This window comes from Cricetulus griseus, chromosome 2 (assembly GCF_003668045.3).
Source record: "Cricetulus griseus strain 17A/GY chromosome 2, alternate assembly CriGri-PICRH-1.0, whole genome shotgun sequence".
NCBI classification, from domain to species: domain Eukaryota; kingdom Metazoa; phylum Chordata; class Mammalia; order Rodentia; family Cricetidae; genus Cricetulus; species Cricetulus griseus.
The window spans coordinates 83,864,807-83,890,116 of record NC_048595.1 but is presented as its reverse complement, the minus strand read 5'-3'; the positions used below and the strand labels follow the sequence as shown (position 1 = coordinate 83,890,116).

The 25,310-nt window shown below is 43.4% G+C and overlaps 1 protein-coding gene across 1 annotated transcript in view; it reads left to right on the top strand.

The window, feature by feature from the left end:
- Snx30 (sorting nexin family member 30) overlaps window positions 1–25,310 on the top strand; it is a 101,549-nt gene that overhangs the window by 50,542 nt on the left and 25,697 nt on the right. The window contains exons 3-5 of the mRNA XM_027402992.2: window positions 5,803–5,913; window positions 17,755–17,913; window positions 24,262–24,457. Coding sequence (XP_027258793.1) covers window positions 5,803–5,913; window positions 17,755–17,913; window positions 24,262–24,457 — 466 coding nt within the window. The remainder of the gene's footprint in view (window positions 1–5,802; window positions 5,914–17,754; window positions 17,914–24,261; window positions 24,458–25,310) is intronic.

Genomic DNA, 25,310 nt, shown 5'->3' with positions numbered 1-25,310 from the left:
CTCTCCTCTTCATCTCTGGCACACACAATGCACATTGTTTTGGTTTCCGTGTGTGCTGCTCTCTCACCTCCTTCTGCTTGATAGTGTTTTTGAAGCCCTTCCCATGCCCACATAACTCCGTGTAGCTTACTCTCTGTGTCTGCCTAATTATGCATGGATTATATAAATCACTCCCCTTCATGTGTATGGACATTAAACCATTTTCAGTTTTTTAAAGTCACTGCACCCCATCTTTCTGCACCTGGCTCACACTTGAAGGCTTGCCTGTCCGTGTGTATCTGCCCTGTTATCGCCCTGAGTGGGTGCTCACACGTGTATGATTTCCTCAGGGGTCTTAGGTGATGTTCATAGTTCCAGGGATTCTTTCCATTTGTTTACTTTTTCTTGGGGGTGAGTTTACTTTTCACCCTGTAGTCAGTAAAATGCAAAACCTGTTTTTCTTGACTCGGTGCTGTAAGCAGCCTGGTGACCGGGTGACTGCCTTGCTTGGCACAGCAGTGCTGACCCAACCTGACAGTTTTCTAACACCACTTGATTCCTGTACCCTGAAGCACACACCCCCAAAACTCCACACACATAATGTTAAAGCAAACCCTGCAGGGTTTAACTGGTTCACTGGCTTATGCTGTAACTCACCATCTTTAGGAGGTCTCTTCTCTCTCCTTCCTTGCCTACCTTTCCCACTCTGTGTTCTTATTTCTGTCCTTTCTCCTGGGATTATTTGATTCCCTGTAACCGAGAAACTGCGGTTTTCAGGTTCTAGTCCTGGGTTTTACTTGGGTGTGACAATTGCTGCTACATTCTTACTCTTTATTATCTCTGTCCTTGCACTTCTGAACCCCAGAGTTGCCTGCTCTTCTGTTTCTAAAAGTAGACCAGGTTCAATATCTTGGTGTGTTTGGAGTGCTTTTTTTTTTTTTTTTTTTAAAGCTGTTCACATGATAGATAGTGATATCTTGGAATGAGAGAGAGTACAAATGGGCCACAAGTTCCTATACCTGGGACTTGCATTCTTCTGAGGTCCTCAAGCAGAGTTAGTGGTCATAGCATAAGTGCTACAATTTTAATCCCCTTAATCCTGTAAATGATGAATGTGATGATGATGATGGTGATGATTGCGACAGGGATCACTATGTAGTCCTGGCTGGCCTGGACTCACAGAGATCTCACTTCCACTCCCTAAGTTCTGGCATTGAAAGTCTGTGTTTCTATGCCTATCTCTAATTCAGATTGTTTCTTTTTTAATTAAAAAAATTATTTTATGCATATGAATGTTTGGCTGCACATATATCTACATACAATGTGTGTGCCTGGTGCCCTTTGGAGGCCAGAGAGGGCCTTGCATCCCCTGGAACTGGCGCTGCCATGTGGGCGCTGGGGCTCGAACCTGCATCTTCCAGAAGAGCAGCCAGTGCTCTTTATCACTGAGCTACCTCTCTGGCCCCTCTAATACATATTTATTCTTTTCTTTCTTTCTTTTTAAAGTTTATTTAGTTTTATGTGTATTGGTGCTTTGTATGTTTGTCTGTGTGAGAGTATTGGTTCTTGGAGTTACAGTTGGGAGCTGTCGTGTGTGCTGGAAATTGAACCCAGGTCTGGAAGAGCAGTCAGTGCTCTTAACCACTGAGCCATCTTCTCAGCCCCCTAATTCAGATTTTTGATGATACAGTACTGAGCTGAAGTTAGCTGAAGACATTCTGAAAAGGAGTGCTCATCCCGTCTCCACCGTCCATGCCTTCCTCTTCGATGGCTAGGCCCGCACAGCACAGCCCCTTCTCAGGGGCTTTTCAGCCCCTGTAGTCCAGCAGCTCCTGGCTCTCTTCTGCAGGCTCTTAGAAAGTCAGCGCAGTAACAGCCAAATTGGACACTTAACCACACGTCTATCCGTTTTGTGATGGAAATTTCAATTTCTATTTTATGTACTTAGAAAATGAAAGTAAGCTAAAATAATAAAATGAAGACATACCTATATAAACTCACAGTCAGAATTAACCATTGGTGACCTAGTGTGCTATTGCCTCTATTCTTTCATGAAAATGAACATTTGTATGTAGCCAGCTCATTGACTGCATGTGTGTATCACTTTGTGCTAGCAAGTCCCAGGCAGCACACTTTGCCGTCATCTGAGAGTGCAGTCCTGTTCTCTCATCCGCTGTCCCATTGTTTATTTTGTGCAGAGTGCTTTAAGTGTCTTGCTAATCTTCACACAGTGAAGTCAACATTGCAACTATTCTTGGTTTCTAAATGGAGCTTAGATATAGTGACATGAATTTAATTGCTCAGTGACATGCAGCTGATGTCCGATGGGGCTGAAGCTTGAGTCCAGAGTACGTCTCCTGTGATGGCTAGTCTTCATTGTCAGTTCCAGTGGATTTGGAGTCACCCTGCAGGCACGCCCAGGGTTATGTCTGGTTGTTATTACTAGCTCCTTTGCTTTAGCCAGTTTCTCACCAGATACCCCAGTAATCTAGAGTATAAACACTGCTAAGAGGTTTGGATAAGGAGTTCAAGATCACATGTGGGCATTTGACTTAGTGACAAGGCTTTGGGTGACTGTGGTTTGTTTGATCAGTTTCACTGGTGTGGTTTGAAGTTGGTTAGTGTGAGTGGGAGATAAGGGGAAAAGATGTGCGTGTTCATAGCTTGACAGTTCAGTTGGCAAGAACACAGCATCCAGTAAGAGCAGTAACTACAAGAGAGCACTTGAATGAGAGAGAAGCTGTGGGTGTGCGTGCGTGTGTTCGTGCGTTCGTATGTTCGTATGTATGAGTATGTTAGACAGAGCCTTGCTGACTTCAAACTTGCTGTGTAGTCCAGGCTTGTATAGAACTCATTCTTCATCATCTTGCCTTGGCCTCCCAAGTGCTGGAATTACAGATATGTGTCACTGTGTCTAGCTTGCTTGTTTTTAGTTTTGAGGATGAAGGAGAGCCAGATGAACAGACAGGGCCGGCATAGGGAAAAGCAGATGTAGGGTGAAGATTGGAGAGTAGGACAGGAGTTGCTGGGTATGTAAGGGGATGTGTGCTGAGGACAAGTATATGGCTTGGCCTCTGGTAGAAGCACACTCTGCCCGTTGTTCTGGGAAAAGGAAGGGGAACTTGTCTCGTGGCAGGAAGTTAAGGGATCTTTGCTTATATCTGCAGTTTTCTCCAGGGCAGAGTGACAAGATCAGCTGGCAGGAACGAAGGGAGGTTAAGTTTTCAAAGTGTTTACAGCTTTTAATAACTGGTGATGCAGGGAAGGTTGAGGATGCTTGGCAGTGTTGGGGACCCTGTTGTAGACTGTGTGTTACTCTTTTCCGGATATTGATAAATGCTAGGTGTTACCAGAGGGACAGTCTTAGTTTTTGAGTTTGTGGAAGCCAACAGTTGCTAAATTAGTGGGATTAATGCATAGAAGCCCAGTGTTGTTTACTGTAACATTGTTTATTGATTAAAAAAATCAGAAACAATTTAAATAGGGGGTATTATGTTGTAGTCACTCAGTTGAATATTGTATATGTGTTAAGTGATTTTAAAGATCTGGACACGAAGGTGTCCAGGATGTATTAAAATGATGCAGAAACCGAATGAATATGCAAAAAAGTGTAAGTTTGTAAATTTAAATGTTATCTGTTTAAAAGGACTATATCCATTTTTGTATTTTTCATTCATTATTTTTATTGAAGTTTTAAAATAAGCAAATGTAATCTGGGAGCCAGATCCCCAGATATAGAAAAGTTTGAAGCAAAACACAGCTGCTACTTGTGCCTTTTGTAGTTACCCAAGTATTGATTTCAGGGAGTAGGGATGTTACATGAATGGTGGTTTGTGGAATTAATTTGATGAACATAATAAGAAACGTGGTAGGTTTGATCATGGCACATTTAGGAAGGTGGCAGGAGATCCATGGTTGCCTATTCATGATGGAAACAGGTTACCTTCCCTCATCACTGCTGACAGATTTTCTGCTGGAGTCTGGGTGTTGGAGGGGTCTTGAAAGTGTCTCTCTCTTAGTGTTGAGGAAACTAAGACTCAGGAAGCTCCACAGAGCACAGCACAGTGTCAGTGGTGATCCTGCCATGCTGAGCCTGAGTTGATCCACAGTCCTACTTCCTCTGGGAATCTGCCTGATATCTCAACAGTGCCCTTGTTGTGTGTCCTCCCAAGTCTTCCCGCTCTGCCTGCTTTGACATGGTGAAGGTTGTGTTTCCTGGACACTCACCAGGCCAGGGACTGGATGGGGAGCTGGTGCAGTCCTTTAGGATCATCACTCCCTTTCCATTTCTGCTCAGGCCAAGGGGGGGGGGGGGAGAGAATGACATCATAATCTCAGAGCCAAAAACTTTCAAAGCCTTGTTTGGTGGACGACTCTTCCTTAGGTATTTTAAAGACTTTTCTGGAAGTCTTAGATAAAAACAGAATAAATTTGTAATATGTGGCTTAGATCTTTTTTTTTGTTTTTGTTTTTGTTTTTTGTTTTTCAAGACAGGGTTTCTCTGTGGCTTTGGAGGCTGTCCTGGCACTAGCTCCTGTAGACCAGGCTGGTCTCGAACTCACAGAGATCTGCCTGCCTCTGCCTCCCGAGTGCTGGGATTAAAGGCACGTGCCACCACTGCTCGGCTTTTTATTTATTTATTTATTTATTTATTTATTTATTTATTGTCTTAGGTCATTTTTATCTTGTACTTTATCTCATATTTGAGGGAGCAATGGTGTGACCAAGAAGAAATAAGAGTTAATAAGTAAAAATAGTATTATGGTATAACTTAATTTTAATGTTGATTTATTATTAAAGTGATGTAATTACATTTCAGAAAACTTTAAAAATTCATAGATCATTAACATTTTCTGCAACATAATGGCTTTTTTTTCTAGATGTTTCCTTATCTAGATTTAAAATGCAGTATGCTTTCAAGGTCATTGTTCTGGCAGAATATGATGGATGAAGCAAAAATATCTCATTTTTTGTTTTGTTTTATTTTTATCTCACTGTATTGCCTTCTTTGGCCTGGAACTCACTATGTTGGCCAGAATGTCCGTCCTTGAACTCACAGAGTTCTCTTGCCTTTGCCTTGAGTGCTGGAGATGAAGGTGTGCACCTCCATACCTGGCAAAAGTCTTAGACTCTGCCTCCCACAGGAACAGTCTCCTGTCATCTCTACTTGGTTGTTTCCCTCTGCCTTCATCAAAGCTTGTCAGCATATGTAACACAAGGTTGAGACATCATTCCTTTTCATGGGTTTGGGTTCAATTCAGAAGCAATATCTGAAATTGTATTATTCTGGGGAGAAAAAAAAAACTGCCCTCTCAGAGTTAAGTTGGAGAAAAAGAATCACATGTACTAGAAAATTCTGAGGAATTGCTGAGTTCTATTTCCTGAGGGCAGGGGAAAAAACAAAAAACAAAAAACAAAAAAAACAAAACAAAAAAACAAAACCAAAGATCTGCCTGATATCTCAACAGTGCCCTTGTTGTGTGTCCGTCCGTCCGTCCATTCATTTATTGATTTTTGGAGACAGGGTTTCTCTGTATAGCCTTAGCTTTCCTGGAAATTACTCTGTAGACCAGGTTGGCCTTGATCTCAGAAATCTGCCCACCTCTGTCTCCGGAGTACTGGAGTTAAAGGTGTGCTGGGCTGGGCTCTATTCTAACTCCTTGACTTTTGTAGCCTGCTGGTAAATTCTGCCTTTTGTCTGGTGAAGGGGTGGAAGGAAGTGTGTCCTTGCCTTATTTGGTTATTCTAAAAGTGTGTTTTTCCCCAGCCAGAATGAACTCCTACTCACTGTGCACATGTCCCCTCCTCTCTTCTTATTTGCAGAGTACTCGGGTGGAATTTGACCTGCCAGAATATTCTGTTCGAAGGAGATACCAGGATTTTGACTGGTTGAGGAACAAACTGGAAGAATCGCAGCCCACTCATCTCATTCCCGTAGGTAGTAAGTCACTGCCGCTAGTTTCTCGCTTTTCCTGAATTATGTTCACATGGGTGTTGCTTAGTTCTTTGCCTCTGCAGTATTGGGTTTAGTCTGATATTATACTGAATCCGCCCACTGAGAGTGTGTGTGAGATAGAGGTGATGTGTCTCACAGCCTCAAGTCTCCCATTTCTATTCTAGCTTTTTAGCTGAGGTGGATAGGTTTTTACTCTTTTCTCCCATCCTCCTTTTTTGTTAAACAATACTAATTAGTGTGTGTGTGTGTGTGTGTGTGTGTGTGTGTGTGTGTGTGTGTGTGTGTGTGTGTGTGTCTATGTGTATTGGAAGTCAGAGCACAACTTCAGGAGTTGGCTCTTGCTTTTTGCCTTGTTGATGTGCGGTTGCTCTTGTTTCTGTTTCTCCATGTACTTCCAGTAGGTGGTCTATAGGCTTCTGGGCAAGTCCCTTGTGTCCGTCTCCCATCTCAACTGAAGGAAAGCTGGGATTGCAGATGTGTGCCACTCATGCCGTTTTTCACATGCTTCCAGTTACTGAACTTGGCCTGTGAGCTTCTGCAGATAGCATTTACTTACTGAGCCATTTCCCTGGTCTCTATCTCTGTCTCCTCCAACTCTGCCTGTCTCTTTCTTATTCTGTACTGAGGATTAAGCGCAGTGACTCACACTTGCTGGGCATCTGCTCTATACTGAGCTGGACTCCAGCCCTCTTTTTGTTATTGTTCTGAGACAGGGTTTTACTAAGTTACCCTGGCTGACCTTGAACTTGTAGCCTGCACCATCCTATTGAGTATTTGGGACTACAGGCATACACCACCAGGCATGTTTCATTTTTTTTTTTTTTTTTTTTCTGATACAAGATCTCACCTTATTGCCTTAGCTGGCCCAGAACTCACTATCTAGCCCAGGTTAGTCTCAAGCCTGTGGCAATCCTCCTGCCTCAGCCCTGTGTAAAGCTACTGTGCCTGGCTCAGATTTGCATTATGACAATTTTTTTTTTAATTAAAAGGGGAGCACCCTAACTCTTTAAAAGATTGAAGTTTGGTAGCTAGGTGTTCTGGTTCACACCTATAATCCTAATACTTAGGAGGTAGAGGCAGGTGGATTACTGTGAGTTGAAGGCCATCTTGGATTACATAATGAGTTCCATCTGGTCTCAGCTACGGTATGAGACAGTGTCTGGAAAAATGAACAACAACAACAAAAACAAAAAGATTGAAGCTTCGAGTGAGTCTCCCCAAAACTGCTTTTTCTTGAGGTTTGTCTGCCTGCCAACAAGGCGAAGCTTATGCTTCAGATTGTGGCTGACAGGGGCAGGAATCCAGCACACTGTTTCTTCACAACCACAGCTTTTCATTTAAAGCACAAACAAGAAAACCACTTACCCCTGTGTATTGATGCAGCATAATATGGACCCAACACTTAACCTTCCTGCTTTTTATTTTTTAACAGCTGATAATTAAAAATTCAGACTGAATAACTAACATACATATTAAGTAGTTTTCCAATGCCTTTCATTTGAGATAATCACTATCTGGTACCCCATTTTCTTTGGGGGCTTTAGGAGAGTTTGGAGCATAAGAATCTCCAGAGGTCAGTTTATGGTTCAGCAAGACCTTGTGTGAGTCATGGCCAGGGCTGCCCAGCTTTCCTGTTGCTGCTGTACTTTCCAGCCTCCTTTGCCCACCACGGATGGATGAGGCTGTACGTGCTGTGAACACTGAACTTTTTTAGGGTTTTGAAGTGATCTGTGTGGCTTCAGGGATATCCCCCCCCCCCCACTTCTCTTTTGCTACCACAAGTCCTGTCTGCTCTCTCAAGCCTGTGGCTTTTCTTTCCTGCCATCCAGTCACTTAAGAACATGCCTGAAAAAGATGCAACCACTTTAAAGCAGTGGAACAAGTCCTTAAAATAGAATCCTATGTGGCCAAATGGGCAGCTAGTGATACTTTCTTCTGAAAAAACAAAACAAAACAAAACAAAACATATGCTTTTTATTTCAGAACAGCTTTAGGGTTATTGTGAAAACTGGAAAGCAGGTTGTCACGTACTCGGCACCCAGTTGCAATATTTTACACAAATGTGAGATGCTTGTCTCATTTAATGAACCATTATTGTTTAATAAACATTATGTACTCAAAGTACTTTATTCAGAGTTTGGATAGTTTTGCCTAATGTCTCAATTCCAGGTCACCACCCAGGACCTCATGTTACATCTCACAGTCGTGCTCCTTTGGCTGTTTTTGCTTGCCACAGTTTATCAGGCTTTTCTGGTTTTTGATGACCCTGACAGTTTTGGGGTTTGCTAGTGAGTAGATGCTTCAGTGGATATTTGTCTGAAGGCTTTCTTGGTTAGACCATAAACGTGGAGTTAGGTGTTTTGGAAAAGGAAGTCAGAGCCATAAACTGATAATCTGGGTCACGTGACTTGAGAGGACGGTTTCAGGGAGTTTCTGTTCCCTCTTCTCTCTGTAAGACACTTTCCCTGTAGCCCAAGCCTTGCTCCCCTCTTGGCAGCTAGTGTTTCTTGTTTTTGTTTATTTCCTTGTGATTTGGCACTTGAGAATCAAAAGCTCGAGAGTGACACCTGCTGGTAAAATGCTGTGCCACTGGTCCATAGATCCTATGCATCACTGAAAGTGTCTTCCACATCCAGAGAGGGGCCTGGCATCCCTCAGCGGTCTCCACTGCATGAGAAGCAATGGTGGGCAGGAAAAGTGCTTTAGAAGCACGCAGGCAGAGACTTAAGTTTCTTCACAAGTTCTTGATACCCAGGTGGAGAGATATAATTTTGGATAGTATCTCTGGTTGAAACGAACTTTCTGCTCCACCCCTACCTCAAAGCCATCTTACAGAAACTGTTAGGAGGTATCTCTCTGCATTTAAGCACCAGCTGTGTGTTCTTCACTAGACCTGGTTTGTGATCATTTTAGGAGCATAGGTGGAGGAAGGGATTTTAAGATAGACAAGGGACTTCTGCCCTGGGGAACTTAGTGTCAAATAGGGACTGAGGTGACTGCGTATTGGCTCAGTGGTTAGGAGCATTTGCTGCTCTTGCAGAGGACCCAGGTTCTCAGCACCCCATGGTGCTTCACAACTGTCTACAACTCCCGTTGAGGGGGGATCCAGCACCCTCTTCTGGTCTCTGAAGGCAGTAGGCACACATATGGAACATAGACACTCATGTAGGCAGAACACCCATACATTTAAAAGTAAAAATATTTTTAAAAGAAATCTCCACTAAAATCTTAACAAAAATGGAAACCCAGGAAAATGTACAGCAGCATACTTACTGCTTAGATTTTTGCTGTCTTCTTTAAGAAAGATTTTCCTTTTAATTTTTAAATTTTTATTATACTTATTCATTTTATTTTATGTGTGAGTGTTTGTCTGCATATATGCATGTGTAATATGTGTGTGCTTGGTGTCCTAGGAGCTCAGAAGAGGCCATTGGGTCTCCAGGAACTGGAGTTGCAGATGGTTGTGACCTACTACATGGATGCTGGGACTCGAACACATGTTCTCTTCAAGAGCAATGAGTGTTCTTAACCACTGAGCCATCCCTCCAGCTTCCTTATTTTAATTATGTACATATGTGTGTGTGTGTGCCCATGTATGTCAGAAAGGAGAGTCAGATCCCTCGGAGCTAGAGTTAGGTAGAGGCAGTTGTGAGCTGCCTGGCGTGGGTGCTAGAAACTGAACCTGGGCCCTCTGCAAGAGCCATATGTGCTCTTAGCCACTGAGCCTTTTTGGCCCTATGTTTCTGCCTTTTCAAAAGTCTTACTGAAGCTGCATATGTACAATCCATTCGTTTGAATTTACAGTTCCATCAAGTTTAGTACATTCAGATGTGTGGAATGCCACTCCTCACCCGTCACTATCCTCTCCCTCCAGCCTGGTGACCTCGTCTCTGCCTCCTGTCCCTATAGGTGTTGTCTTCTTTCTTACACTCAGCATGTTTTCAAGGTCTCCCCACAGTGGAGCACCAGTTAGCAGTTCCTTCTTACTGTAAGGTAATGGTCTATGTGTGCACATACTGCATTCTGTCTGCCTGTCCACCCGTGAGTGGAATGTCATTTGTTTTCTTCTTTGGCTGTTATACACAAACTGCGTGTAAGTCTTTCTGTAGCCAAGTGTTTTTATATTGGATATATACCTAAGAGTATAATTGCTAAACTATATGTTATTTGGTATTTAACCATTTGAGATACTCTAGGTATTCGACATTCCCTCACATTGTGCATGAGTTCCGGTTTCTTCATGTCTTCACAAACAATAGTTATTATCTGTCTTTAATTATAGCTATTCTAGTGGGTGTGAGGTAGCAGCAGATTGTGATTTTAATTTGCATTTGCCTGAGAGCTGAGAGCATGCTTTGATGTTCTTGGCAGATATTTCCATGTCTCCTTGGAGAAATGCCTGTTCAGATTCCTTGCCCATTTAATTTTTAAAGACTATTGTATTTTTAATTATGTGGATGTGTGGGTATATGCATGAGAGTACCAGTGCCCTTGGAGGCCAGAGGTGTGGATGTCCCTGGAGCTGGAGTTATAGGTAGTTTTGTGTCACCAGACATGGGTACTAGGAATCAAACTTGAGCCCTCTTCAAGAGTAGAAAATGTTCTTAACCTTCAGCCATCTCTCTATTGCCCCTTTAAAAATTGAGTTGGTTTTTTTTTTCATTTTTATAGAAAAGAACTTTAGAATCTAATTGAATCTGTTGGGAAACTTAGGGAAGAGTGGTCTTGGGGCATCTGTCTCTCTGTATCTTAAAACAGCCTTGGTTAAAGATGTCTGAGAGTCTGTGCTCTCTAACTTGACTGCTTAGGTTAGGAGTGTGGAGGTAAAACCATCTAAAAGGATGAGACACGTGTTTGCCAGCATGCACAGGATCCTGAGTTCATCTCCAGTTCCTTGTGGGGTGGAGTGGGGATTACCATGTCTCTTAGACTTCACTGAATCCAGGGAAGTTGTAGCCAGTTAACAATGGCTCTGGGAAAGCACCTGGGTGCTCGACTTGCTTCTCCTCATGAACTGTAATGTACCTGCTTTGTTTCCAGCTCCATGACTTCAGACTTGGCATCTTTGGTGGACTCTGGTGGAAAAAACCAATTTCCTGCTTCTTAGACCCACCCTTTTGTTTTTCCTGAGGAGAACCACAGATAACTTTTCATAAATTGATTGACTTTCCTTTTAGTCTTTTTCTACTTTGTTTTCACAAATCCTGACCTGCTTAAAGCATCCCGTCATTGTAACCCCCCCCCTTCCATAGCCCCGTGGCTCTGAGGGTTGAACACAGTACCTCACACACACTGAGTTCACACACGCTCTCACCCCTGAACAGCATCCTAACCATGTATTGTTAGACTTCTTCATCACTGACAAATACTGGGCAGAAACAATTTAAAAGGAGAAAGGGTGCATTTTGGCTTATAGTTTCAAACCATGGTTGTCTGGACCCATTACTTTGAGCCTGAGGCATGGCAGAGCATCACGGCATTGGGAGTGTGTGGCTGAAGCTGCTCATCTCATAGCAGCCAGGGAGCAGAGCAGAGACAGGAAAGGACCATCGGCCAGGTGTAACCCCTATAGACATGCCTCTCCAGTGACCTGCTTCCTCCAGCCAGTTGCCATCTCTAGAGTTTCTGTCACCTTCCCAAATAGCACTGACACCTGGGGACCAAGCCTTTCACACGTGAGTCTGTAGGAGACATTTCAGATTCAAATCCAACAGAGCCCTTTGAGGTCTTGTGGTATTCTGACAGTTCTTTTTCTTTCTTTCTTTTTATATTGCTTTGCTCCTCTGGAATTTTAAAAACAGAAGGAAGTAACCACATGTTCTGGGAGCTGGGTGTGTATGGAGTGTGCTTGCCATCTGTAAAGATAAGTCATTGTTTTTTTACTATGGAGACATCAGAAAGTCTTGAATTGAGACTATTTTTCCCAGACTGTTTCTTTGTAAGTCATATAATTGATGTACATTAAAACATAGTACATTTTACAGGTGGACAATTTCAGGAGTGTATCACCATAGCCAAGACAGTAAACATATCTACCCCCTTCAGAAGTGTCCCTGTGTGTATGAACACTTAATGTAATATATCCCATAACAAATTTTAAAAGTATAATATTTTATGTAGTTGAGAATTAAAATTGCATCTCCTTTTGGTGTATTTTCCTTTTTTTTTTTCTTTCTTGGAAGTACTGGCGATCAAACTTAGGGCCTCATACTTTCCATCAAGCTACAGCCTGAGCCCTTTCATAGAACATATTTAAGTGCACACCATATTGTCCACTAGAGGCGATATTCATCGTGTATATGAATTAACAACTCCCTGTGTGCTCCCTTCCCACCCCAGGCAAACACCATTCTTTGCTTTGCTTCTGTGTGTGCCAGTGACCTGGCCACTGCTTTGTTTACTTGCCACACGGCAGGCAGATGGCATGATTAGATGGGCATGTGTAGGCTCCGGAGACGATGTGCATGCATCTATTAAACTTTTCGGTGTTGAATTCTACTTGGAAATTGAATGTTTGTTTTTCCTCAAGGAGGAAGGATGCTTTTGATATGCAGCTTTATTCTCACTGGAGTTAATGAGAATTTGTATTGCAATAACTGTTTTCCTCAATTTGAAATGATAAAATGACTTCATTTTCTAGCCAGTCTGTGATGTTTTTCTGTTGGTTTAGTGGCTGCATATGAATCTACTGATATTTTACAAGACCGGTGCTCTAACCCCTGAACTATGAAGCCCTCACCTGAATCTACTGTCTGCCATCCCACTGCCCCTTAGTCAGCACCCTGCTAGCCAATCAGGTCATGTTCTGGTGGGGGGCTTCCAGTCTTGGAGCCCTGACTCTGCCATGGCTGCAATGTGTAGATTTAATTAAGTCTCTATCATTGGTAAATAAGACTCAGGAGTCAAAGACTGGGGTGAAAACTTGCTAGCTCAGAGAGGCTGAGTAGCAACTATCTAACTGACCTTCAGTTTTGGCTGGAGACACCAAAGAGTCATGTCTCTTCCCTCATCCCAGAACCAAGAGGAAGATCAAACTCCAGTCCCTGCCCCTTCCTTCCTCCGTGTCTTCTCTATCCAAATTGCTGGTTTCTCTATGGCTAATTGCGGTCAGCTAGTCACTGACTCTGACCCCTGATTCAAGGTATAACTTTATTGGGCAGTCTTAGGAGTGTCAGAGTGAGATCAAAATATCCCACAAGAAATCCCTCTTTTGAAATAAAACATTTACACATGTATGTGGCATCTTTCACATGTATGCAGGTGCACATGGAGACCAGAAGAGGGCATTGGGTCCCCTGGAGGTACAGTTACAGGAATTGTGAGATACATGATGTGAATGCTGGGAACCAAGTTCTTGTCCTCTGCAAGAGCAGCAAGTGTTCTTGCCTGACAAATCATCTTTTTAGCACCGCCCCTTTATCTGAGGTACTCTAGCTTACTCAGTAGGGAAGTTAATAGTAACATATTGATTGAACTTGTAACTTCTGTGAATTAAACTAGGGTTGGCAGCTATTCTTCTTAATGGCCTGGCTTTTAATCTTGGTGCTTTTTTATTTGGCAGTGATTCTTGTCTTGGAGCGGGGTTTTCTGTCAAGTTGGTCAGGGTAGGAAGGGGCAGGTTTGAGTGATGAAGTGGGCGTGCAGTAATGAATTTATGAGTTCAGGAAGAGCTCCGACTCTGACAAGAAGTTGGCCAACCCATGACTGAGCAGTTGTGTGTAGATTTCCTACTTAGAAATAAGCTTCTCTGTGGCAATGTACAGGAAATACACTTTTATTTCAGATTACAGACCAAATTTAAGCTAAAACCACATAAAACATATACCCCCAAGTCTCAGGTGCTGTATATGTCAGTGTTTCAAAATTAAACCCAGAAGTTTCCAATGGATTATTGTAATGACTTGCAAGTAGGACTTTTTTTTTTTTTGTAAATTCCTGCATATGTCTTCACAAATATTTAGGGTTGTTTGTTTTTGAGATAGGGACCTGTTATGTAGCCCATGCTGGCTAATGTAGCCCAGCATGGCCTCAGGTTTGTCTTGCCTTAGTCTTCTGAATGCTGAGGCTACACGTGTGTGCCACCACATCCAAGTTCATTACAGTTTTGATTATTTCTCTAGTAACTATAATGGGCATCTTTCCAGGTACTGCTTGTCTGTTTGTAGGTTTTGGGAGAAATCGCCAACATTATTGCTCCACCACTGAGCCTTATCATCACCCCTCTTTGCTCATTTAAAAAATGTGTTTTGCCAGGCATTGGTGGTGCATGCCAGCACTCGGGAGGCAGAGGCAGTAGGTGAGTTCAAGGCCAGCCTGGTCCCCAGAGCGAGTGCCAGGATAGGCTCCAAAGCTACACAGAGAAATCCTGTCTGGAAAAACAAAAACAAAATAAAACAAAATGTGTTTTTAAACATTTTAAAACTCAAGCATTGTTTACTTTTATTGAATATAATCATTGTATATGTCACTGTAGTACATAAGGATATTTTCATACAGGTACATGTTACCCACTGGGCATATCAACCTCCCTGCCCCCATTAGTCCCCTTTACTCCCTTGTACAACTTCAGCTATACATATGTGATTTTGCCCGTGTGTTTAAAACCTAGGAGCCACATACAGGAGCAAACATGTGATGCTTGTTTTTCTGGGACTGGCCTGATTGACTTACTGTGGTTAATAATCTTCAGTTGCTTGTAAAGACAGAACTTCTTTATGGGTGAAGAAGACTCACTGTGTACAACACAATCTCTTCATCCATTCTTGCACGTGGTCCCTAGCTTAACTGTTGTGAATAGTCCATGTGGTACCTGGCTTAGAGTCCTTCTGGCAAATACCAGTTATATAACAGAGTTACTTAGCAGATCTGCTTTCAGTTTCTTGTTTGGGTTGTTTTGTACAGATTTTATGCGTGGATTAAACACATTAGTGATTAACTCTGAGTCACCGATAATGTATTGCTTTCACATTAAGGAAAGAAGGAAAACTGCTTCCCCTTGGTGTCATTTAACCAAGATCGAGTCCAGATTTGACCTCTCTACTTCATGCTCCCTGTGTCTTCTGTTCTTTGTTTGTATGATCTGAATATGTGTCTGCCTGAAGGCTGTCTTTGTGACTCTGTCCCTGTGTCTGGGTCTTCTGTCTGTCTGTCTGTGTATGTCGGTTGTATGAGATGTGTGTCTGTGCTTAAACAAAGGCCTTTACTCTGTCTTTCTTGAACAGCACAGAAAGCATCACATGGGAAGGAATGGGGAACTTTACAAACATCTTTAACAGAGTTGTATAAGGGATTGAGTGACTGGCTCCAACTGTCCCACACAACAAACAGTACTATAAATACTGTTTATTAACAAATATCCTTAAGTGTTGTTTTCATCCTTTATGATAGGTTTTAGAAAGTTGCTTTCAGTCTCTATATTTGCTACTTTCAGCAAATGATACACATGCATTGTTCTGGGTCATGGGCATGGAAAAGTACATAATTTAAGATTACAACTATGAGGCAGGCAGTAGTGCAGGCCTTTAATCCTAGCACTCAGTAGACAAAGGCAGGCAGATCTCTGAGTTCAAGTCCAGCCTGGTCTACAGAGCGAGTTCCAGGACTGAGAAATTCTGTCTCATAACAACAACAACAACAACAACCCAAAACAATGAAAATGAAAAGATTACAGCTATGTATTAATTTAGGTTGTAAATGTTGACGACGTGAGAAATTCAAGGCAAGTAAGGACGACCGTTATATTGTTCTCTTAAAGTTTTAGGGGTTAAACAGTTTTAGTACACAGTAGGCTAGCTGTCACCACTTAAGTGACCTCAAGGTGTATTACTAACAAAAGTTCTAGTCTCTTAAAATACAAGAGATATTTCTAGAATATTTCATTGCCACGGTTTTGTTCTTTGTTTTCATTTTTGAGGCAGTCTTATTATGCGCCTTGGCTGACTTAGAACTCAGAGATCTGCTTGCCTCTGTCTCCTGGAGTGCTGGGATTAAAGGTGTGTGCTATCAAGGGAAGCCACTTTTTATTTTACTGAGGGGGAACACTCCTCCCCCCCCCAAAAGTTTCCACAGTGAGGGAACTGGTTTATATTTCTGTCAGTGGTAGGTAATAAGACTTCCCTCTGTCTATATCTTCAGGAACATTTTTTGTTTGTCAGAACCCAGATGTTTTAAAATTGTGTATAGCAGTCACTTTTCCACCTGGAGGCAGTGAGAAAGACACTTTTGAGCAGGCTACCAAGAATATAAACTGAAGCTCAAAGGTCCCTGGGAGAGCAGCTAGTTTAAATTGTTCAGTTGGTTCAAAGACTTATGATAGGGAAGTTTGAATAAGAGAAATAAAGAAAGTTACATTTTTGTTACAAACCTAAAAGGAAAGTTAAAACCATCTTATGCTGTAAGTTTTCCTACTTCCTTGTTTCTTCATTTACTATGTTGTGCTCCCTTTGAACTGGGAGCAGAATCTTAAGCTATTTCAATAAATTTTTGTGTGCTCGATATTGTCTGCCCCCTTCTTTAGTGTGTCTGTGTGTATATGCGTATGCCTATGTAGGTAGTGTATGTACGTGTGTGTGTGTGTGTGTGTGTGTGTGTGTGTGTGTGTGTGTGTGTGTGTGGGTGTGGGTGTGGGTGTGTGTGTGTGGGTGTGTGTGTGTGGGTGGGTGGACAGCCTTGGGTGGTGTTCCTCCAGCATTGTCTGCTCTTTCTTTGCTTATTCTCTCTCTCTCTCTCTCTGGTTTTTCGAGACAGGGTTTCTCTGTGTAGCTTTGGAGGCTGTCCTGGCACTTGCTCTGGAGACCAGGCTGGCCTCGAACTCAGAGATCTGCCTGCCTCTGCCTCCTGAGTGCTGGGATTAAAGGCGTGCACCACCAACTCCCAGCTTCTTTCTTTTATTTTATTTTGGACATGGAGTCTTTTACGGGCCAGGAGCTCACTGAGTAGGCTAGGCTGGCTGCCCAGCCCGCCCCAGGTATCATCTACCTGTCTCTGCAGCTTCATCACAGGTATTACGAGTATACATCACTGCACATGGCTCTTATTTTAAACCTGGGTTCTAGGACTTGAACTCAGTGCACAGCAGGCACTTTACCAGCTAAGCTGTCTCCCCAGTCTTCCACCTTTCTCTTTATAGCAATATGCATATTTAAATACAGTCCAGCTGTATACTGGACAGATATTGACTTTTCATTAGTTTAAGGCCTGTAGTGTTTTGTTCTGTATATATGAAACTGACAGGGCAATTATGATTTGCTGCAGCTGCATTTACCAAACATCTTTGTGTTGATGCTAGCATAAATATCTAACACTTGGGGTGCCGGTGGTGCACGTCTGGAGGCAGGGGCAGGCAGACTCTGAGTACCAAGGCCAGCCTGATCTACAGAATGAGTTTCAGGATAGCCAGGGATACACAGAGGAAACCCTGTCTTGTGTGGGGGGAAGGGAGGATCCCTAACAGATTAAGAACTAACATTCTTGGATTAGAAATATAGCTCAGTTGGTAAAGTGCTTGGCATAAAATGATATGAAGTCAGAGGCAGGAGGTAGGAGTTCAAGGTCATTTTCAGGTACATAGTGAGTTTGAGACTAGTCTGAACTACATGAGATCCTACCTCAGAAAGAAAGGAAGAAAGGAAGCAAGGAAGAAAGAAAAGGAAGGAAGGAAGAAAAGAAAGAAAAAGAAAGAAGGAAGGAAGGAAGGAAGGAAGGGAAAAAAAACAAACAACACCTAGCACTGTTCTCGGACAGATAGACATAAAACTCTAGTAGCCTGGTGAGTTTTTCTTGCATCATCTTGATTGCTCTATTTTTCTCCTGTAATACAGCCGCTTCCTGAGAAGTTCGTGGTGAAAGGTGTTGTGGATCGTTTTTCAGAAGAGTTTGTGGAGACCAGAAGAAAAGCTCTGGACAAATTCCTGAAAAGGATTACAGATCACCCTGTGCTCTCTTTCAACGAACACTTCAATGTATTCCTCACTGCTAAGGTACAGGCAGACTTTTGTGTATTTCTCTGTAAATGATCATTCTTGAGCTCCTTCTCAAACAGCTGCTTTGTTCTTTCATGAGCCACTTCTGTGATTGGTGCTCTGAGGTGGGCATCATACAGGCCTTCTCCTTTCTTGGTGCCCACTGCATTGGCATAATTTCTGTTTTAGAATCCAGAAGGAAAGCAGGCTGCCCCTCTTGCCGTAGCAGTGGAAGTCGGTATTCCCACTTGCTAAAAACAGAAGTGTCCTGTAAACACTTCTTGGCAGTATTAGTAGGTGAAGCTTATCAACAATAGACACAAAAGGGAAAGAATACTGAGCATTTGGCAAGAGTGTTCTTCAGGCTGGCAAGATGGTTCAGTGGGTCAAGTGTTGGCCACAGAAGCCTGAGGAGCCAAGTCTTCTTTCCAGGTCCCACACAAAGGTGAAAAGACCCAGTTCCACAGGGTGGTTCTCTGACCTCCACAGGTCACCCACACACCAAGGTTCACACACACACACACACACACACACACACACACACACACACACTCACACACACTCACTCAAAATAATACATTATAAAATATCCTTCATATGAACCTATTGTGGACACAAAGATACTTGTGCCTGCGGAGTACTATGGAACCAGGAATGTTAAACGCACAGGGGCCTCCCCTCAGTGGAGGAATTACCTGCTTTCTACCCAGAAGGCTAGGAGTAGACACTGTTAACAACTTGGTGATCTTTTCACTCTTATGGAGGCTTATGTCACCCACTATTTTAGGGTTCCTATTGCTGTGAAGAGACATCATGACAACAGCAATTCCTATAAAGGAAAACATTTAACTGGGGCTGGCTTACAGTTCGGAGGTTCAGTCCATTATCATCATGACGGGTAGCATGGCAGCGTGCAGGCAGACATGGTGCTGGAGCTGAGAGTCCTACATCTTGCAGGCAACAGGAAGTTGTCTGAAACATGGGTGGTATCCTGAGCATAGGAAACCTCAAAGCCCACTCCCACAGTGATGTACTTCCTCCAGCAAGGTCATATCCACTCCAATAAAGCCAAGCCTTATAATAATGGTACTCCCTATGAGATTATGGGGGCCATTTCATTCAAACTGCCACATCCACCTTGTGCTATAGAGGCACACCTCATCCAAGTCTCCCAGAATGTTTATCCCAGACTCTTCTCTCCTTAGAACATTATCTTTAGCTCCCAGTTAATAGAACCCATTCTTAGGGGAGATGGCACTTGTACTTTATGGCTTCTATGTTATCTCAGTCAGAGACCACACTCGATTCTAGGCCTCTTAGCTGTAGAACCCACCCTCATGGTCACCTGTACTTTTCAAAGGGATTCCTGTGTAGTCACACCTTAAACATTTTTGTGCACCTGAAATTGGAACGATTGTTGTCTGGGAACTTTTCCCCAAATTGTACTGTGTTTTAAATATGCTGACAACCACCTGGCATCAGACTCTCCCAAGTTTGGTCCAGGTAGATGAAGTTAATCTGACTCAAGTTTTCATTCTCACCTCTTTCCTGACTTGACACCTTCAGGCCCCCTCAAGAGCCCTGTAAATAACTGTAGCTTCATTTTTCAGACAAGGAAACTGAAGTTCAGAGAGATTAAACTTGTCCAGTGGACATCACTAGCACTTGAAATTGGGTCCTGTGGCTTTTAAGGCCTTGCTTTCCATCTGTATCACAAGGTCTGGCCATTGCTCGCCAACAGCTCTGTTCCTCTTAGGTGTGTTTTCCAATCATTTGCCAGGAAAGTGTTGGTTTCCAGCTTGTTGCTAGAGACTGTTCAAGCTCAAGTGGCTTGTTCATGAGCCTTATGCTTCACTTGCTGTTGGCAGAACTGGCCTGAAATCTAAGTGCTCTACTCTCACTGTGTTGAAATGGGGTCACATGCTCACACTCTCTGTAGCCAGCCCATTCACTTTCAGATTCCTGCGTTTAAGCCATAAATAGTACGCTCTAATGACAAGAGTGTTGAGGTCTAAGTATTGTCCATTTCACTTTGATAAAATTACAAGAAAACAGAGACATCTGTGCAGATAGCAGCTGCTGACATTTAAATCTTCTGGAAGATTCCGTTCTCTACTCATGGAAACTATCTGGCAAAGTACTCTAAGTTTTTGTTTTTGACATTAGTGGATGGCAGCCCATACACTAGCTCCCCCTACAGGTTGAATGTGTTTAATGTAAGCATTTCTCAGTGTACTGACACTTGGGTGTGGGTCTTCAAGTTTCTTGTTCTTCCAAAGTGCAAGTTGGTTCCCAGGTTACAAGTCCTTTATCCAGAAGCCCCAGGTTGTCTTCATTCCTGAATGAAGTGGGGGAGGTTTGTGGCTTGGATTCCTGGTCCTTAGGAATCTGCATGAAGAATGTGTGGGAAACAGTGTGGTTTGAAGAGAGATGAATTGAGATCTCTGGCCTAAACAGTGTGACAAAGATCCTTTAACATGTACAATGGGGTCCCTCAGTGTCTCCATCAAAGTCATGTTCTGTGTAAGTGAATGCGGGAGAGCAGCCCCTAATCACAGAGTTCTCTCTGGGCTTGGTGTGGTACACGCTTTTTAATCATAGCACTTGGGAGGTGGAAGCAGAAGGATTAGGACAGGGTCATCCTCAGCTACATAGTGAATTGAAGGGCAGCCTGGGCTACATGGGCCCCTGTCTGAAGAAACAGAGAACAAGCCAAAACCCAAAAAAACTATAACCCTGTTTTAGTATCACTTGCCAAACTAAACATACTAAATATAGACCATCTTTTCTTTTTAAAAAAATGAACTATGATAAAATATATGTGATGTGAAACTTACTATCTCAACCATTTCTAAGTGTACAGGCCAGTAATGGTAAGTATATTCAGACTGCTGTGCAACCATTCTCTAGGACTTTCTAGAACTTTACAGTTTTACAATCTGAAACTCTACTAGTGAGACAAGAGCTCTGCTTTTCTTCACCCAACTCTTCTGTATTTCCCTTTAACATACTGCTGTGTGAACTTCCCTGGGGAGATGTCAACAAACATCTATTCCTCTCCCAGATAGGGCACCAATAACAGACCAACATAAAGATTCCTCTATAGCTGAGCTCTGCAAACCAGTGGGTTCATTGGGTTTTGTTTACAGAGCATGGGGAAGGGAGAAAGTATGTCTAAAACACAACAAAATAGTCTCACCCCAGTTGAATGTTCCTGTAGTTGCATAGATGAGTACTCCCTTCTTTTAGCTTCCTGTGCCTGTATATAAGGTCACTCTGACCATAAAGGAGAATTACATACAGCTGGGAGGGAGGTCTAGGAAGGACAGGCTGGAGTCTCAGGTGAGGGTCTGATTATCTTCATCTTATGAGTAGCAATGGGTCCCGGGTTGTCACTGTTCATGAGTGTGCTAAGCTGGGAAGGCTGTGTCTTACAGCATGTAGTGAGTCTAAGTCTTAGATGAACCACCTATATACAGCATTTGCAGAGACAGTCCTCTTGGTGATGACATACCCTTTTCCCAAACTAGATGTGTCCCCAGGATGAAGCCAGTGGTGCTAGATTGTAAGGAAGCTCGGTGGACTGTGTTTGGATCATGGCCTTCATCTGTGGTAGAATGGGTGCATCAGTTGGGTGGGTACCACTAAAAATTCCATCCACTTGTTAGTTGACTTACCTGGGGCATGTGACAACATTTTGTTTGAAGGAGAGAGTATGAAGTTGAACGAGCCACGTGAGTCTAGTCTCCAAACTATGTCACCTGTGAAAGGAACTCCAAGAACCCAGCAACACTGAGGCTTCAGTGACAGGTCTGAGAAGGCCTGGTGCCTGTGGGGAGATTTCCTGTCTGGAGGTCAGGATGGGAGATGGAAGCTTTAGAATGTTCTCCCAACTGCCTGACTTGGAAGGGAAATAAGATGGAGAGGGGCTAGAGGGGATTGCTGTCCTCAGGTGGGTATGGGCAGCCTTGTCACTCATCAGTTATCCATTCTTTACCAGGTCAGGTCATGAGAAAGCTACAGCCTTGCTCTGTATCCTCCCACACCATGGACTAGGGGTAATGATCTGTTTGTGTCATGCTGTGGATATGAGCAACAGACCCCAGCACTGTCTGTAAATCCATTTTTGAAAGTGATACAGGACAGCCCAAAGACACAGTTCAGTAATGGGACCAGGCTTATTTTCCTGGTGGGGTGTGTGTATGTATGTATGTGTATATATATATATATATATATATATATATATATATATATATATATATTCTGTTTGTTGCTGTTTTGAGATAGGGCCTGTGGTAGTTTGAGTAAGAATGGCCCCTATAGGTTCATGTATTTGAATGCTTAGTCATCAGAGTGACAAGGATTGGGAGGTGTGGCCTTGTGGGGAAAGTGTGTCACTGAGATTTCAAAAGCCCACACCAGGCCCAGTGTTTTGTCAGTTTGTCCTTCCCTGCCCAATAGATCAGGATTCCGCTACTCCTCTGCTCCTCTCCTCCACCCTCTCCCCTCCCCACCCTCTCCCCTCCCCACCCTCTCCCCTCCCCACCCTCTCCCCTCCCCACCCTCTCCCCTCCCCTCCCTCCCCTCCCCTCCCTTCCCCTCCCTCCTTGCCTCCCTCTCTCTGCCAGTGGATCAGGATGTAGATCTCAGCTACTTCTCTAGCACCTTGTATGTTCCCTGCTACGATAACAATGGACTGAACCTCAGAAATTGTAAGCAAGCTCCAAATAAATGCCTTCTTTTATAAGAGTTGCCTTGGTCATAGTGTCTCTTCACAGCAATGGAACAGTGACCATGATAGGACCTCACTTTGTAGCCCATGCTAGCTTCAATTCCCCAGTGCTAGAATGAATCATGGGCATGTGCCACCAGCCCAGCTCTAAGAGCTGTTTGTTTGGTTGGTTGGTTTGGAGAACAGGCTCTTACTGTATAGACTAAGCTGGCCTTGAACTCACAGAGATCCACCTGCCTCTGCCGCTTGAGTAATGGAACCAAAGGTATCCGCCACTATGCTGCACACTGTAACTTTTTAAATTTGGATACACGAGGTTTAAAGGCTCAACCCATTTTCCACTTTTGCCTTGACCCACAGGAAATTCAGAGTTTAAAATATGTTTACAGTGATAGTAGTTCACCTGAATTTTCTAGCAGTGATTCTGTTGTTTCTTTTCAAAACTCTACCCTCCACCCTCTGCTTTCCTTGTATGACTCTAGTTGAGGTTGAGTGAGTGAATGGAATGAATCTTTAGATATTTAATTTTGTGCTAAGACAGCACAGGGCATTTTTGCCAGAGGTTTTAAAATTGTGTTAGAAAAACTGTTGCATTTAAAGACAGGGAGTAGAATTGACTGGAGGGTGGAGGGCCCAGTCCTGTTGACAGGGAATCTGGACAGGGGCATATGGATGTGAGTCTGGGGGTCTGTTGTGGATGCTGTTCTTCAAGTAGAGCAGCCATCAACTTGTCACAGCAGCCTCAGGAGTGGGGCCTGGTGACTATTGAGGTTCCATCAAAGAAGGATAGGCTTGTGTGTGGTAGGGGTGTAAATGGAGTTGTTAATAGGTCTAAATAATAAAAACCCTGAGTCAGATGCAGAGGAAAATGCCGAGAGATCAGAGAGAAGAAGGAGCAAGCCAAAGCCACCTTTACCTCAGTAGCTTCCCAGTGGAAATGAGTGAGTTCCTGTTTCTTCCCGCTTATAGCCTCTCTCTGCGCAGCCATCTCACTTCCTCTCTCTGCCCAGCCATCTCACTTCCTGTCTGTCTGTTCAGACCTTCAGACCTCTATGGTTAGCTAAGCTCCATCCTCTGATCTTCAGACAGGCTTTATTTGTATAAGTAAGATACCACCACGGGGGTGTGGGGGAGACTTCATTGGACCCTCACTCGATCCCAGCCACTCCCTCTTTTCACTTAACAGCCAGCTGTATATGATTCTTCCTGATTGCACGTGGCCCATGGTCTTGGGAGATGCTAGTGTGTATAGACTCTAGAAGTTTAGTTGTGGGAGGGTATCCATATTTGCAGCCATGGGGATGTTGTCATCTATGCTGGGGTGAGATTTTCTTGTGGTGTGGCTCCTTGCTCCTGTAAGTAACCCCTAACCTGTACTCTGTAAGTAAACTCAGTAAAGTTATGGCGCCTCAATTTGGACTTTGGACTTGTACTTTGGTTTGCCTTATAAGGGTAGATAGAGGTTTGTTTGGTCTTCCTACAGAAAGAGTTCCCACCATAATGGGACTGTGATGTGTATGTGGTCCTAATAGCTCCTGCTTTCCAGTTTGTCCATTTCCAATGAGACACAGGCTTCAGAAACTGGTTTCCTTAGCCCTGGCTATGTGACCAGAATGGTGCCTTGTCATCTACAGGACCTGAATGCCTACAAGAAGCAGGGGATAGCACTGCTGACCAGAGTGGGTGAGTCGGTCAAGCATGTCACGGGAGGCTATAAGCTGAGGAGTCGGCCTCTGGAGTTTGCAGCCATTGGTGACTACTTAGACACTTTTGCACTCAAGCTGGGAACCATTGATCGGATAGCCCAGCGGATCATCAAAGAAGAAATAGGTGAGTTCTTTGTTGAGACTGACAGTGCCCAGCGTGGCAGCAATGGCGGTCATATATGCCAGACTGAAGCAACCTGCAGAAATGTCACAGTGACATCACCAGGCCTAGTTCTGCCTAAAAACCAAACACAGAGCGGGATGAGCTGGTTGTGACTAGAATGTAATTTTGCACTCAGTCCTTTGTCCGCACTGAGCATGGTGATTTCCTCATGGCCTCCATCCACAGGGCTGCTGATTACAGAAATAAACTTAGCAGAGAGATGGTTCAAAAGAGAAGTGTGGGGGCCGTGTTTGCCAAGGTTACATCCCAGTGAGCTTTTGCCCTTTACCCTGCCTGCTTCACTTTATTCCCTCTTCTGAGCTGGGGAGTTGCTCAGACCCAGGTCTGTCTGTCCTTATCACAGCCACTGCCTGTCTACCCTTCTCCTGCCATGGTCACCTGATTAGCCACATCCCAGTAACAGTGGGCACTTTGTCCCCTTACACAGGTATAGGTCAAACACACCCGAACAATGTGATTATCATGCCAAGGCATCTGTCACACAGGACTTTTAAAACATGTCAGTTACTGCCATTTCCTAATAGTTAAATAAGGGCAACCATATTCTGTCAAAAATGGCAAGAATCCTGGTGACAAATGAAGGGCCTTATTAACCCTGTAGGAGTGAAGAAATAATTATTTTCTTATTCCCTGCAACCACTGATAGGACCATTGGGTGTGGGACTGAGTCTGTCTATATAAGACCACATCTCTTTCAGTGAGGTGTTCCCTGTAATCCTGTCATTTTTCCATTGTGATTGATTTTTTTTTTTAAAGATCACCCTGCCGAGTACTAGAGACATGACTCAGGTTA